This window comes from Vidua chalybeata, chromosome Z (genome assembly GCF_026979565.1).
Source record: "Vidua chalybeata isolate OUT-0048 chromosome Z, bVidCha1 merged haplotype, whole genome shotgun sequence".
Classification (NCBI taxonomy): domain Eukaryota; kingdom Metazoa; phylum Chordata; class Aves; order Passeriformes; family Viduidae; genus Vidua; species Vidua chalybeata.
In genome coordinates, this window is record NC_071570.1 from 55674258 (window position 1) to 55690796 (window position 16539).

Here is a 16539-nt window from a genome sequence, read left to right on the forward strand (position 1 = left end):
ACACTAAAAATATATAGATATAGCACAGCTTTTGGTAATATTTAACAAATACAATTTTAATGCTAAACTACTTCTAATTTGTTAACTGCAAGGAACAAATGAAGTAAATAACAATAATTTAAGTAGTTTATTAATTGGGTGCCCTAAAAAGAGTAGAAATCAAGCTCACCTTGATTCTTCAGATTCTGTTTCATCAAAAGAGCTGCAAGTAAAGTGACAGGAAGCTTTGGTTACAAAAGAATTAATTTTAAAATTAAAACCCCCAAATTCTTTAAGAATCACCAAACGGAACAATCATCTTCTTGTCAGTGGCCACATAATACCACGTAAGGAAATATACATGGGAGATTGTGTCATTTTATAACCACCACTACTTGAAAATGACAGAATCCTGTAACATAATGACAACATACTGTAACAGATTAATTTCCCTCTATCTATCTGTGAAGTGCTGAGGTGTAGTTCCACTGAGGATACTGGCTGATGTCATTAACTGCAAGTGAAAACTGTAAGTCTGATAGCTTCTGAATCACTCTGGACACTGCCCTGTGCCATAGAGATCTCCAAGGATAAGAGGGCCTCAAAATTATTATCAGGTAAATTCGCCTTCTCACTACTGTGGATCCAAAGAGCCTGCCCCAAAGTGGAAAACAGCCATGTGGCTTTCTGGGGAGCACATTCTGGTAATGCATCTGCACTATCAACCATGTCATCTTACATAGCAAAAGAAATTCTGCCTACTATGCTCACAGCTGCAGATGGTTACAGAGCTTCCAGTTACACTGGTTTGGGTATTGCTGTAGCCATTACACTCATCATACTAAGATTCTCTCCTGTCACTCTTGTCAGGATCCCTTCCCAGGGGATGGGCAATTGGGTCATGTCATCAGAAAGGTGAGAGAACCTCATTTTTGAACACACAGAGTGAGATCATAAAATGATCATGGAATGATGCACTGTTTTGTGCAGATACTATGATCATAAAACACATGCAAAGGCTTTTTATGCAATTTTGCTGAGAATATTTTATTTATGAATATCTTACATTTTAGATTCTTCACAATCTACAAGAAAGTCATATTTTTCTCATCTAAGCTCTACTTTGCATTCCAAGAATATTACATTAAACTTCCCTTCTGTCACTGAACATGCTGGATTTATTTTATGACCTTTTGGAGATATATAAACATACTTAACATGAACCTAATGTCCATTTATTTTACAGTGTTAAGAGTTGGCAGCAAGACCATTTTAAGTCAATGGAATTGCATCAGCACTGAGTGGATATGGGCCTTTTGACCTGCATGTATTTTTCAGTAAAGGAGAGCTTACCCACAGCTTTCTGCTTTTGGCAAGGTAGGTACATGACGAACATTCAGAAAATCAAGAAATATCTTAGGGAGCTCTTCATTTTCTAAAATGACTGTCTGTCAAAAAAAAAAAAAAAAGGCACAATAGAAACTCAAGTTCCCAAGTTTTAAAAATATTTTAGATGTTGCACAGTTCCATTCAAGCTACTAGAACATTTCTCTCGCAATACTTTTCAATTCTCCAATTTTTACACCTATTTTGGAATGCCTCATTTCAATAGGAAAACCACAGTTCTTGATTAATCACTCAGAAATACATTCAGTTTATGTTACTACATTGTTTTTCACCTGCCATCACTGGTGCCAACCTATATGCCTCTCAAGCAGAGATGTCTAATTCTGGAACTAAGTTACTGGCATCCTCATTTGTGAATAAAATTCTGTTTATTTAAAATATAAAATAAAACAGGCTCAGCTTAGTGCTTTCATGTTCACCTCACAGAAGACTACCATCTAGTTTATAAGCAGAAGAAGTCTTCATTCTGTGCAGTTTTATTAATGCACGTCTTGGTAAATGACAACAAGGGAAACTCCTTGCTTGGCTTGACAGATCAGCTTACAACATATTCCATGTATCTGCAGTACGGCTCTGAATAACAAAGCTCTGACCACACTGCTGGCCAGACTTGCCACATTCTTCCAGAGTCATGATACAACAGCCACATAAAGGCCAGACTACATCCTCTGTTTTTTCCTTTGATGAGATGATCTATAGTTTTCACAAGGCAAAGAAAAACAGTTCATAAATTCAACCAATGTCTCACCTGAAAGATAAAGCCCCTATTTCTTTACTGTTCATACTGACATGCATTCTGAAGACATGTGTACTTCACAATAGAAAGGAAGCCATTAGCTTTCTTAAAGAGATTTCCTTCATAAAAGCCTGATCTGAAGTGAATGTACGTATGGAAGAAACTTCACTGGATTTAAAATTAAATTGACTCCTAGAAGCAAAGCTTTCCATGTTCATCCTGTTCACTTTACCACCTGTGATAGAAGAAATAAATATAGAGAAGAAACAAGTCTGGAAAACAAAGAAAACAAGTCTCTTACTTTCAGAAGGTAACTTACTCCTGCATGTGTATTCTTTTACATTACAGTATCACAAGGGAGACACAATCGTATATAGAGGATAGCAGGATTGCAAAAAAAAAAAAAAAAAAAAAACAACCCCCCCAAAAAAAAAACCACTAAAAAAAAAAAAAACCACCCCAAAAAAAGGTTGGAAGAGACATCTAGAAGTTGTCTAGATTTTATAGCAAATGATTTGGTTATTTGTGTAAGGAAAACCTGCTTGATATTAAAATTGCATAAGATGTGAATGGACTTAAAAGCATTTAAAAACAAAGGTATTTGAGAACTGGATCTTCTTTTTATGTTACATTTGCAAATCTGAATTCAGAGGCTACACTTTCTTAACAGCTGAGGCCATCACTAAAATGTTTGAAAAAAAAGATTAGGGAAAAATGTAGCTTTTGAACTTTTCTGTTCTAGATTTTAAGGCATGAAACAAACAAGGAGGTCCAAGATGTTTGTAAGTGTTAAGCCTTTCAGTTCACCTCTATATGAATATGCTGCATTAAAAAATGCCACTCTGTTTGCATTCTGCAAAATCAGCACTCTGCTGCTGAAAAATTTATCCCATTCTGCATTCACGTTATGCTCAAAAGACGGTGTGTAGGTGGATGCATAGTCAGAGAGTATGTGAATTGCATAGAAATGTGTATGACTGGCTCAAATAAAACCATCTTGCTAATTATATGCAATGAGGAAACACAAAAATTTGTAGAAAAATGTTTAAGGGCATCCGGGGCTTATGTGCAACTTCATACATACAACTCTTGACAGCTTATTCTATAAGCTGAGCTGCCTGCTGAGGCTGCTGAATGGAGTAGGGAAGAACAGAAGGATACACCATTTTATAAAAGGAAAACAATTGACAGCTCTTACAAACCTATTTGCTTCTACTTCCACTCACTTGAGATTAATATCTCATTCTATTTTGTTCAGGTTTTTTTTCCCCCCCACAACATGTATCAAGTCAACCCAAGCCCTGCTAACCCTGGCCTAACCAAATACCTTTCACAAAAAGATGTAAGCAAATAATACCATTTTAGTGTGTTAAGCCATACAGTTTGTTAGCCATCAATAACTCTGCTTTGCTGATTACTAAACTTGAAAATGTAGAATTTGCAGAGAAGCAAAGGCAATTTGCCCTGCACTGTATTTGTACACCACCTCTGCTGATTGGGAATTTTGTCATTTTGAGAATTTGATGAAGGAAGGAATGACTGCATTTTGTAACTGATGTAATGTAATGTGACACGGATTTTTAAGCATTAAAAATAAAAATATGAAGTTTACAAGTTAATTGTACTAATAGGGAGCAAATTATCTTCTGGCTTGGCTTCATTGGCTTTGATTCAACAAGGGGTAAGGACATAATCTTGCTATTTAAAATACACAGTAGACACCAATGGAAAGGAGAAAAAGAAAAGCCTGATAACAACAACAATAATAAAACTAAACCAAAACAAAGAAAAACCAACAAAAAACATACAAACCCCAGACAGACCAAACAACCAATACCAAAACAAAACCTCTACAAGCACCAACCAGCCACAATGGATTAGGTGTGTGGATCTAGAAAAAAATAAATCTAAGCATTCTCAGCTTCCTATTTAAGTTAAAAGAAATTACTCTTAAATTAGAAATATTATTATAATTGGCTTAATTTACCTGGAACAACCCATAACACAACAGATTTTTTACTTCTGTCTGAAGGCTTGTAAGAAATTAATATTTTGCAAACCTGACCATCTTTACATGATAGGTGTGCAGAAAAGGAACCAGCAGGTGAAGTCTTCTCAACCACCACCTATACTTTGTGATGTAATATGCTCAACTGCAGCATTTGTTCAAGTGAATATATGACATTGGCTTGTAAGCATGACTAGCTACCTTGTTTGCTCTGCCATCAGAAACTGAAAGATAAATATTTTCAAATAAATAAAAACTCACACTTAGTTCTTTGTAATGTGAATTTTTGTTGCAGCCAATTTCTATCAAGATCATAGCAATGAATTTCAAATATGGGTCCCAGAGTGCTAAGTTAGATAATTTAAGAAAAAACCCCAGGATTGTATTTCCTTCCTAAAGTAAATAAAACTCCCTCTTCCCTCAAAACTAAACCAGCTACTACAACCTCTAGCAAGTGATTTGGGAAGTGACTCCAGAAATACATTTTTCAACTCATTGATTTCAGCTGAACTAAAAGTGCCATATTTTCTTAGAAAATTGTAAAGGGTATTTATCTGTTACTGTCACACTTTAATGAACTACTCTGTGCTTCTGGAGAAAAACCCGCAACACAACACAAGGGAAAATCTGATGTTTACATCAGTAGAAATGTATTTTTCATTGGAAGGGTGCAATTATTATTATGTAAGACAAATCATAAAATCCCAGATTTTTCTACCTTATCAGTTTCATAAAATCCTGTTCCCTAAGGATGTCATTGATTAGTTGCACATGTTCTTTCAGTGACATCTGAAATACTTAATTGTCGGTTATCTCTTCTCCTTCAGTAAGTAAAATATAGTCACAAAATTGCAAAGGGACTTGTTCTGCCTTAACCTTAGCTAGATGCCATCATGCAGTGGAAAACAGTGCTAAAATATCACAGGATAATACTCTCCAACAAGGGAGACATATAAACAGAATAATGATTTCCCATGAGTTTCTTTTTTAGAAAATTGTCACTAAAGCCAGGGTAAATGGTGACATATCTTCACAGAGGACACTGTGAAATCGAACACTGGCATTCTAGTTAGGCCCAAACCTACTCATCAGCCAATTATAACAGTAACTGAACATTTTGCTGAAAACCTGAACGAGACCACTTCACTAACCTTCAGAGATCATGCCACAGAAATGCATAATTTTCTATTATTATTATTATTATTATTATTGCTGTTTTTAATGAAGAAAGATTTAAAAATCAATTTCTTACAGTCACCTATCACACTTTCTTGAGGTTGCTGGAAGAACTGTTGGAAAGGGAGAAAAGAGAGTGGGAGCTAAGTTACAGGGTTTTTACAGACTTTTCTATTCAATTGGGTTTCGTTTGAAAGGCTGTACTGTTAGGGTGAAAAAGTTCATGACAGTTTTTCCTCTCTTCACAGGGAAAGATGCTTCACAATACCTAATTCAGTGGTGCAGCTAAAATGGGGGAAAAGAAAATCAATACATTCCAGCTACAGTAAGTAGGCTAGAGTGTCAGTCTCCACTGGGACCAAAATCCACATCTTTTAGAACATTTAAGAGTCTGTATTCTTCTATTAACCTGCTTTTCCTGAACTGCTTTACAAAATCCCATGAAATGATAAAAAGGTTATCAAAAGAACACATTAGCTAAAAAACAAGTAGACAAAGGAACCAGACTTGTAAGATTAAGCTTTTCTTTGTTAAAGTAATAGCAGATACAATCATGTATTATAATATCCATTGTGAAGAACTATGAAGAAACTCACTCCCTTGTTCAGTGAGGCTTGTTAGAGGTTATTAACTGGGATTAATTCTAAAAAGAATTTCCACTTTTCATTACTACCACAAGTATTCACATATATAAGAACAGAACAAGGGCATCAAATGTGCTTAGAAACCTGTATAAAGTTGCAAGAAGCATGCAAACACATGTACAACAACACAGAGGTGATGTTCCATATGAAGCACCAGCTACTTAACACTCCCACACTATGTATCAAAGGGAAGTCAACAGTAAGAGTGACATCCATGCAGTGGAGCTTGAAAGGGAACAAATACTGACTATAGGTATTATAAGACAAAATACATCCAAGGAAGATTCAGAAGTTCCAACTGAATTATCTGAAAGTTAATGTAAATCACAAGAGTTTAAAAAAAAAAAAAAGGACAGAGAGGAATTGCACCTCTGAGCCTCAAGACAGGAGGATACTTCCTGTGAACTTAAAACTCCCCCGGTATCTCATGAGTGACAAATCCATCTATCATAGTAATATCAAGCTATGCAAAGGATAAATTAAATGAAAGGGAAGCCCAATAGTTTAAATGACTACTGGATCATCAGAAAAAATGTGTATGCAGAAATTCATAACAATGTCTATAACTGCAAGGCAGTTAACTGATTTTAATTAAAAATATTACCACATAGGTCTAAAGATGAGAGCACTTCAGTTAGAAAGCTAGTTGAAACACAGTTACAGTTCCAACTAATATTTAACTACTAAGTGTAGACTTGTGTCTAAATCTACAAATATAACCCATTTCATGTGAAAAATAAAATATTCAATTTTTGTTTCCAGAAAACTGGGAACATAATTTAGTGGGAGCAAACAGTGAACTTCTCTTCAGTAGAAGAGGAGACGAGTCCTTGAAAGATTAGAAACAAAGTGCAGGAACAGTTCCTTTGAAAAATACAAATGAAAGAAAGCAGTCAATACAATTTCCTGAAACACTGCTCAAAGGATTGGTGGTTAAGACATCGCTGAATAAGAAATGAAGAAATCAACAGAGCAAAAGGAAAAGGAACAGTCAGAAAGGAAAAAAAGGGCAAGACAAGTTAATGACATGATAAAAACTTAGCAGGAACAAGAAAGGCTTTTAAAAATAAGTAACAGGAAGAAGTAATACAAAGAATAAATACATCCACTAATGACAGACACAAAATTAGATGCTGATTTCAAAATATGTAAATTGAAATATTTTTCAGAAGTAACAGACCACTGGAAACATGGAACATTAACAAGTAATTAAGACGATGTGAATAGTGGTGGTGATAACAAACAGGTGCAGTAATACCTTAAATAACACTCTCCCTCTCTCTCTCCCTCTCTCTCTCCCTCCCTCCCTCTCTCTATATAAAAATCAGTAGATCCAGAAAATACACATTCTAGGAAGACACAGAAATTAGGTAGTTAGGCTTGGAAAAGTTTTCTCAAGAGTATAGGGGAAGAAGTGTTGTAAAAAAGCAACCATATTTACAATTACAATACACACTAGATTGCAGTACTGTTTTCTAAAAGATTAAAAGAACTAAAGACAAATATGCTATAGTAAAAAAAACCACTGAACATAAAGGAGGAGCAAGGTGCCTCATTTACCCTGCCCTCTGCCAGTCCCTCTCCCAGAGCAAGCACCAACTGGCAGTGCCGTGGAGCACCAGGATGCAGACAGGTAGCATCGGAGTCCTCTTACACAACCCCCTAGACCAACAGAGTCACTGGTAAATGCCAGAATTTCCTCATAAAACACTCTAGGTACAAACCAGCCACAAGAACTACCTGCACACAGCACAATTCATATCACCAGAAGCACATTTATTTTCCCTCTTCAGGAAGTTTCTGCTGTCCACTACCAGAGCTTTATGAGACACTAGTTACCGATACATTACATTTGGAGAAACATCAAGGAAAGAGACCACCAAGACAAATAGAAAAACAAAGAAAGAGAAGAATAAGTTTAAGAAATGTAGTTGCAAATAACACCTGGAAAATTTCAAAATTGATAGGCTTTTGTATTCTGTCAGTCATATATTACTGCCCTCCTTCTATGCTGATCCTTGTGCATCAGAGAGAAGGTTGCATGGGAAAAAGAAGCAAAACTCTGCAACAGATTTGACCAGGTAATTGAATACTATCGTAAATACATAATCTACTTCAAAGTGGAAATGTCAGTTCTACATTTTCCAAATTTGCAAATCCTAACCTTCTTCCTCTAAATATCAGGGTTAAGTCTACATTCCTGTCTACTTAGTGTGTGACAACCCTTTCTTAGAATTGTAGAATTATTTAGGTGGGAAAAGGTCTTTAAGACCCACCCTTAACCCAGCACTGCTGAATCCATCACTAAATCAAGTCCCTAAGTGCCATGCCTATATGTCTTTTAAATATCTCCAGGGATAGTGACTCAACTACTTCCCTGGACAGGTTGTTCCAATGCTTAACAACCTGTTCCTTGAAGGAATTTTCGCTCACATAAGATCTAAACCTCCCCTGCCCAAGTAGAGGCCATTTCCTCTTATCCTGTCACTTCATATCTGAGAGTGGAGACCAACCCCCATTCTGCCACAACCTCTTTCATGTAGTTGTATAGTGATCAGGTCCCCCATGAGAAAAACTTTCTCCAGGCTAAACACCCGCAGCTCTCTCAGCTGTTCCCCACAGGACTTATGCTCCAGACCCTTCACCAGCTCCACTGCCCTTCTCTGGACATGCTCCAGAGAAGCATTTCCTTCTTGAATTTAGGGACCCAGATCTATATCCAGGATTCAAGGTGTGACCTCATCAGTGCCCAGTACAGGGGGACAATCCCTGCCCTGGCCCTGCTAGTCACACTAATGCTGCTACAGGCCAGGATGCCACTGGTCTTCTTGGCGACCTGGGCACACCCTGGCTCATGTTCAGCTGCTGTCAACCAGCACCCCCAGGTCCTTTTCTGCTGTGTAGCTTTCCAGCCTCTCTGCCCCCAGCCTGTAGCACTACAGGGGGCTGTTACAACCCCAGGGCAGGACACAACTCTTTGCCTTATTGAGCCTCATCCAGTTGGCCTCAGCCCATCAATCCAGCCTATCCAGATCCCTCTGCAGAACCTTCCTACCTTCCCGCAGATCAACACTGCTACCCAACTTAGTGTCATCTGCAAACTGACAGAGGGTGCACTTGATCCCCACATCCAGATCATGGATAAAGATTTTAAACAAGGCTGTCCCCAACACTGAGCCCTGGGGAACAGCACTTATGACTGGCCACGAGCTGGATGTAACTCCATTCACCTCCACTCCCTGGGCCTGGCCATCCAGCAAAGAGTATGTCCGTCTAAGACATGAGTGGCCATTGTGAAGCCATCAGCGTTTATCACTCTCAGTTTTAAACTCAGAATTCCCACCATAAATTTCCATTTTCCCTTTTTTTTGGATCCTCATCAAAGCACTTCCATATTTGAGATCATAAAACCCACAGAAAAGTATCTGCTTGTTACAGTAATACATCAGCAGGAGCACAGTATTCCTTCAAGGAAAACTCAACTTATTCATTTTCTGGATTAACAATGGTTAATCCAGAAAATGAATGGTTAAAATTCTTGTTTATAGCTGCTTTAGAACCAGAGAATTAAAAAAAATTACAGTAATAATGATGATCATGATGATGATGATAGTAAGAACAATAACAATAGTTATACAATAACAATAATAATAATGGCAATAGAGTACCAAGAGAGAACTGGGCATTAAAGTGATATACCTGTACCAGGAAGTTATTAACTACAATAAGACGTAGAATTATTGACAACAAAGATATACGCATCTGAATGGAAACATATCACAGAACTGCTGTGACTGAAAGAGAGAGACTTTGGAGAGATGGTTACTGACAATATATTACAACAAAGGAATGAGACTGTTTCAATACTTACTGCACCCCTGAAAGGATAGAGCCTACTTTCGTTTCTAAAAAGCTTTCGACAAACCTCCCCCTTCCCAAAAGCCTTAAGGCAAACTCAGCAAAGATAAGTAAGTTGTTACAAGATCCTTGCAAAAATAAATAAATTGTTATAAGATAGGTTAGGAGAACACATAGAACGGACCTTAGAATGGCCATTAGTGATTGGGGGAGTGAGTTGCTGATGGCTACAATAGCATTTTCACTTCTTTTTAGCTTCATGAGGAATCTCCCACAGCTCTAACTCATTTTGCTGGCTTTGCTCAGAACAAGGAAAGAGCCAGATGTTTGGTAAGGTCTGAGGAACTTACCTATGAAAACAAGTCTTGCTTTCCACAAGAATGACAATTTTGTGCAAATCTTGTATCAAAATTTAGAAGTCATCTGAGCATGATTTCCTCATCTGCATTATTTCTACAAGATACTATAACAAAAATACTATTCAACTCTACAATAACTTCTTATTTTGTATCTCTGACATTTTCTTGTCAGATGTTTCGGGTCAGAGTAAACTCTTGAGAAATGATTCTACATTCCCTTTGAAACTAATTAGACTAAGCAGCAGGTACCCACTTCAAAGTCCAAACAAGAGAATGTAGAAAGCCCAGGGAATTCACTGCACCTGGGGTTAATGAACTCAATTGTGTCATTTTTGTAGAGGTAAAACAGGGGTAACATAGCTGACGAAATTTATTTAGATTTATATACTGGTGGTTTTTGGATTTTGTTCATTAGTTTTGAGTGTTGGTAGCCCTTTCAGCACAAAATACAATGTTGAATAAGTACTCCAGACTATTTTGTAGTGTTGGAAGTGTAGTTACAATGAAATTGGCAAGCTTTATTTTAAAAATTCTGAAGCTTACTTAAATTTTATTCAACAAGAACATACATATTGTGTGCTAGACATTTACTTACCTTAATCGGCAAAACAAAAGGTAAAAAATGTGTGTGCAGGACTGAGTTTTTTTGGTTGAGTTTTTTTTTCACCTGAATAGTTAATATACTAACAATTTGATATCTTGACTCTGTTCTTGAGGGGTGGTTGCTAGCACAATGGCAAAGAAGCACAAAATATATTTTGACCACTGACAAACTTAGAAATGCAGAAAATGAAGAAAGCTGGAGTCAGTCCTAACAGTACAGATAGATATCAGAAGTATAGAACATGAATATGAATGTATTTGTTTAAATTTGTGAAAGCAAAGGGCTCTCTCATAGCAAGAGAAAACCCTATTTTAAAACACACACTTATACATGTTCTTTATATTAACTTCTGTTTGTAAACATTCATATGTTTCAAACATTTCCTTAGCCCCACAGGAGAGCAAGACCAAATCAACACAGAACAATGCAGTAAGTGCTGTGCTGATAGCATAAGCAATTGATTAAAAACATCTGTTTTCTGAAAAAATCACAAAGATTTGCTTTGAAAAACACTCATAAGAAATGTCAACTATGTAATGGAACCAACAGGTTAAAGTCAAAGATTCAGACAATGTCTTCTCGCCCGATTATCCTATAGAAACATCGTAAGAAATAGTCAAGATATAGTGACACTTAACCGTATGGATATAAAAAAGCATAAGATAGCATTTCATAAATTACACAAGCAAACTGAAATCAATGTGAGAGAGAACAGAAATTTGAATAGATGAAGTAGTACATTTTTAATGGATACTGATATGCATGTTTAAATTAAATTCTTGATAAATAATTAGCTACTAGCTATGCCGTGACAATGTTTTGCCAGGGGTCATAACTCCGTCATTATTGTCATTAAAAAGAAACACAATATAAAAGAAATAGAGGACAGTAGAGAAGTCATAAAGAAGTAAATAATTTAATTTTATTTTCCTAAATAAGAACAGGAAGATGCTCAAGACTGTCCAAAAGCAAGAGTAAGCATTTCCTGTAGTAAGTCATTGCAGAACAGTCAGGTGAGCAAAAAAGGCTTTAATATGTAACACTTAACTCATCCAGTTTTTGTCACCAAGAGTTTGAATTTAACTATCATACTACAACACTTGTGAATCTTGACAGATGGGTTCTTTCTATGTGAAAACAGATTGATCAAGGACTATACCCTGCACCTCAGTACCACCCACTAAACTACTCTTTCAGGAATAAGACTATAAATTAATTAAAATGTTTTGTTTTAGAACAAACATGCCTATACTATATTTGCTGACACTCTCTTCTATCACATATCTGCATTTTCTTAAAATCTGCCAATTTTATTCATGCCAAAATTCTGCATTAAACATCCTTCCACATACATTTTCAGAGAAAGCTGACTTTGTTATGTTGCATGTCCTCCATTACAGGAGAGATCCAGCAGCAAATTATTAAATTCTGTATTCTTCAGTGAAATTAACTGTTTGCATAATCAAGCCCAACATATTGCAGTATGATTTTTCTTGCTAACGAATCAACAGTCTTTACAAAAGTAGGACCAAACATATATAAATCAAAAAAACACAGCAATTAAGACTCGTTTTGTGGAGCCTGTGATGCTAAATTCTGGCTATTTTTAAAATCCTAAGTACTTGCTTGCTCATGAATTCAATCTGCATTAGGAATTAATGTCATCAGAAGTGCCAGAACTGGCAAAGTAATTCCCTTCCTCTGCAAACACAGAAATCCTACTTTTTGTTTGCACAGGACTTCAGTGTTTTTATTGTAAAAAATCCACAACCCCAAAACAACCCTCATAATCCCCCATCCTGCCTTTTTTCACTCCTACCACCCTGGCAAAAAAACCTCACCTCTCTTTCAGAGAAATGAGCATGCCTTGTTACATGCTGCTCTGTAACTATAGGAGCAAATCAATAGCAGCTGAATGCCATCTGCTTCGGGCAGCAGAACAGCACCAAAAGTCTGAGCAATGCATCTTCCCTTATTGAAAGGTTATTTTATGCAAGTAAACAATTCATCGTCTTCTTGCACGCTTGATGCTCATTTACCACTTTTGATCAATAAAATATGCAAAACAACAAAAAAATTGAATCCTAAGAGTAGTTCTGATGCCAGTGTGATAGGTAATCAATACCAGGTCTCTATTCAGTAAGGCAGCTAGTAGGGTAACTCCTTTATTGTATGAACCAGGAGAAAGTGTGGAAATGTGTCTTGTTACCTATAAAATGTAATAAGAGAGTGAAAACCACAACTTCTATCCTGGAAATTAAAAAAAAAAAAAAAAAAAAAAAGAGGAAAGGGGAGCCACTATTTTAGTTGTGTTTACCCCCCAACTATGCAAAGGTTACTAATGTCAACTTGCTTGATAATTTCTTGCAAAGAATCTGCTGTTATGGTGTTGATAGAGCTCCACTATCATTAAACAGATATTTGGTTAAATTGTAGGCATTACAATTGGATAACAATCCCTCTTCCTTCTGAAGCTGCTTTACCTTATTAAACCTCAGTTTTCAATGTATTTATGGTTCAGGTGAACTCAGTTTTTCTGTTAAAAACACACTGCTATGGGAATTTCTTCTGCACAGTGTTTCTTTTAGTCAGACCACAAACTGCCTTATTACATTAAGCCTCTTGACAATTGATTCAAGTAGAATACCTCTCCCCCAACAATGAAAACAACATCATTTTTACAGATACTGCAGAACAAAACCTCCAATTTAAACAGTTTCCTAAAATAACCTAAAATACTTGAAATAACAGCTGCTACCCACAAATGCTGTCTCGTCTAGTGTACCAGATATTCTAATATTAAAAAAATATTGAAATTACTACTCTCTCATTTGAACAGCAATTTTTCAGATTGTATCACAAAGCCACAAGTTAAGCTGCACACTGTATACTCTGATCTGCACTCCACACCAAATTCTCTTCAGTCTTCTTTCGTGCATGTTTCTAGAAACACAATTATTTGGGTATGTGACCTTTACATACATTTGGTTATTTGAACTGCAAAAAAAAAGCTTGATATTCTTCTGTAGAAGAGTACCTTATGCAGGGCTTCCATTTAAGAGAATTAATCAGAACATTTAAAAAAAAATAAAAACAAAACCCAAAAAACCTTGATTTTTAAAATATTTGCAATGTAAAGACATTTTCCAAGGCACAGGCTTTGAGAAAAGTTCTTTTAAAATAAAACCAAAAAATACTGAATAAAACCCAATTTCACCATAAGATTATAAGCAAACAGTAACTTGTAGTCAAGTAGCAGTGCTTCTACACAGGAAAGGCAAAAAAAAAATCTCTTCTTAGCAGTTCGGTTCTCATTATTATCGCAAAAATAAGGCAACTGGAAGAACATGTCTGTAAATCAGCATGTATAGAATTTTAAAGGAAATCACTAGTACATATTTGCACATGTGGAAAAAGTCCTTCTGAACAATCAATGAAACTTACTGAATGTAAGATAGATTTGGGTTTAGGATTTATTTAAATCTGTGAATTAGAGGCATGTTTGTAAGCGACAGTTCAAAATTTTTCTATTACCTTTTAAGACCCCAAACATTGGTAGTGGTAACAAGCAACTGCCCCTTCTGTATAATGTAGCTTGGATCATGTTCCTCCGGCATCATTTCTTCAAAAATGCTTATGAGTTTACATGAACTTCAATATATGGCTTGCACACATTTACAGAAGCCAAAACAACTTTGATCAAATTAATAATACAGAACATAGTAGTGAAAGTGCAGTAGCTTGGAGTCAATGACCCAACTAGCAGCAAGGGTATAATTTAAAGTCAGAAATTTCCAGTGCATGCACCGTTAGCCACAGTGAACCTGTTACTGCTCTAAAGGGAATTGTTTGCCTCTTATTAGATTTTCTACAGCACAGCCATAAGTGATAAATGTACTGCTGTACTCACTGTCAAGTTAATCAATGCTGCCAAAGTTTTGTTGACCTAACAGTAATCCATAAAGTGAGCGGCATTTTCTCTATCCCTATGACATCTCGGTCCTCAGTGGGGATACAAATCTTACAACAGCTTCTCAAAAAGAAAAAAAACAAAAACAAAGCAAAGCAGGGGGAAAAAAGATATTTTCAAAATTCTGTCTTTAAATTAGCAGACTGTGAGAATGCCTTGCTTCTCTGACAAATTGCTTAAAAATGATGGCCATAAAATAGAATCAGTTTGATGGCTAAAATACTAGCAAATGGATGACTTCATGGAGGACAGAGCCTTGCCTACTAAAGAGAAGGTAAAAACAGCTTCATGAGTCTTTCAAGGAAACAGCTGTGAACACAATTTACGTGTAACTATAGATTAGTGCACTGGTTGGAACAGAACACACTGCAGCAATTCTGAAGACAGTAATGTGAAAACAATAATAAAAAATCACCACCAATAAAACTTGTCTATTGCTGTGTCTAGCAGTAATTCACAGTCCATGCAAGGCATCACCACTAGAAAGAAGAAAAATTCAGGAAATAATCCCTGGTAGAACAAGCTGCTCTATAAACAAACAGCTGCCATGCTCTCACAAGCAATTATAGACATATGAAATATGAATTGCCATTGATTTTTCTTCTAGAGGTCACTCTGCTCCATGTTTTACGCAGTCTAGGCATTTATTTGGGTGGCAAACTGACAAGTTTTTACAGAATTAACAGAGCAACGTAATCCTTGCTCAATCACAGGTACTTGATCATGATTCTATTTCTTGACACTTATCCCTCCCAAAACTCACCAGCAAGGGAGTCCTTCATAAAAGTGAGGAACGATGCAATTACTTATGAAAGAGACCATCCTAACTTGGTCAGTGAATGCTTATTTACCTTTTCTGTGCTGATGGTACACAAGCAGCATCAGCTTGAAGGCTGCACTTGTCACACCATAGCAATTCTGTGGACAATGCTCTGATTTGGCTAAAAACTCTCCACGTTCTTGTTAGTCAAAGACGGATGACTTCTCCAAAACAGAGAAAAAATATTGCAATTTAGCCTGCTAACAGAAGCGGAAAAGTTATCTGTATTTCTGTTAAAATTATCATAACATTAGAATGCTGCAAGAATGCCAAGATGTTCTCTATGAATCCTGTATTTTTGATGTTAGATTCTCACTTAGCAATTACTTGATGTTCCTCACTCAGCAACAAGAGAACTACTTAATTATGGTCAGTAAACTCCACAAATTAGGTTGAAATTGAGTATCACAGATTAATGAATCATATATTCTGACATTTTATACAGCAATCTTCCTTATTTCTATTACTCACTTTGGCACAAGTATTTGGTCTCCGTGTTTCCCACACAAGAAGAATTCTTAAAAAACCACTGTGTTGCACCTCTTCTTCCCAGTGGTTACTCTTTCTCCGAAGGCTCTGGTCTACTTTATAACAAAGCTTTAGCATCTGAAGCTAGGTAAAAGTGTTATTTAAGTCACATTTCTTGGTCCTTCAATGAAAAGGCAACACAATACTATATACAGTGGTACAGAGAGATTAATCAGACTCTAGACTCTACGATGAATAAAAGCGGGTATGCCACCAGATGTGGATGTAGTATAACAGTTCAGGAAGGATTTATAGTAGAACTGAAATCCACAAAACAACTATCATTGTCTGTCGACTGGCCACAGAGATGATCTTCAATACATGATCATCAGAAGACAATACTATAACTGATATGTAGATTGAATTGAGTAAGATTGAGTACAGTCAAAGGGACAAAATTAAATTTCAGGGAAAAAAAACAGAGCAAGAAAAGGCTGTAGGATGGAGAGC

The 16539-nt window shown here is 36.3% G+C and overlaps 1 protein-coding gene across 1 annotated transcript in view; it reads right to left on the reverse strand.

Moving 5' to 3' along the window:
* SNX24 (sorting nexin 24) overlaps positions 1-16539 on the reverse strand; it is a 91433-nt gene that overhangs the window by 6114 nt on the left and 68780 nt on the right. Inside the window, exons 4-5 of the mRNA XM_053968952.1 lie at positions 1333-1427; positions 170-202 (exon numbers count right to left, since the gene is read on the reverse strand). Coding sequence (XP_053824927.1) covers positions 170-202; positions 1333-1427 — 128 coding nt within the window. The remainder of the gene's footprint in view (positions 1-169; positions 203-1332; positions 1428-16539) is intronic.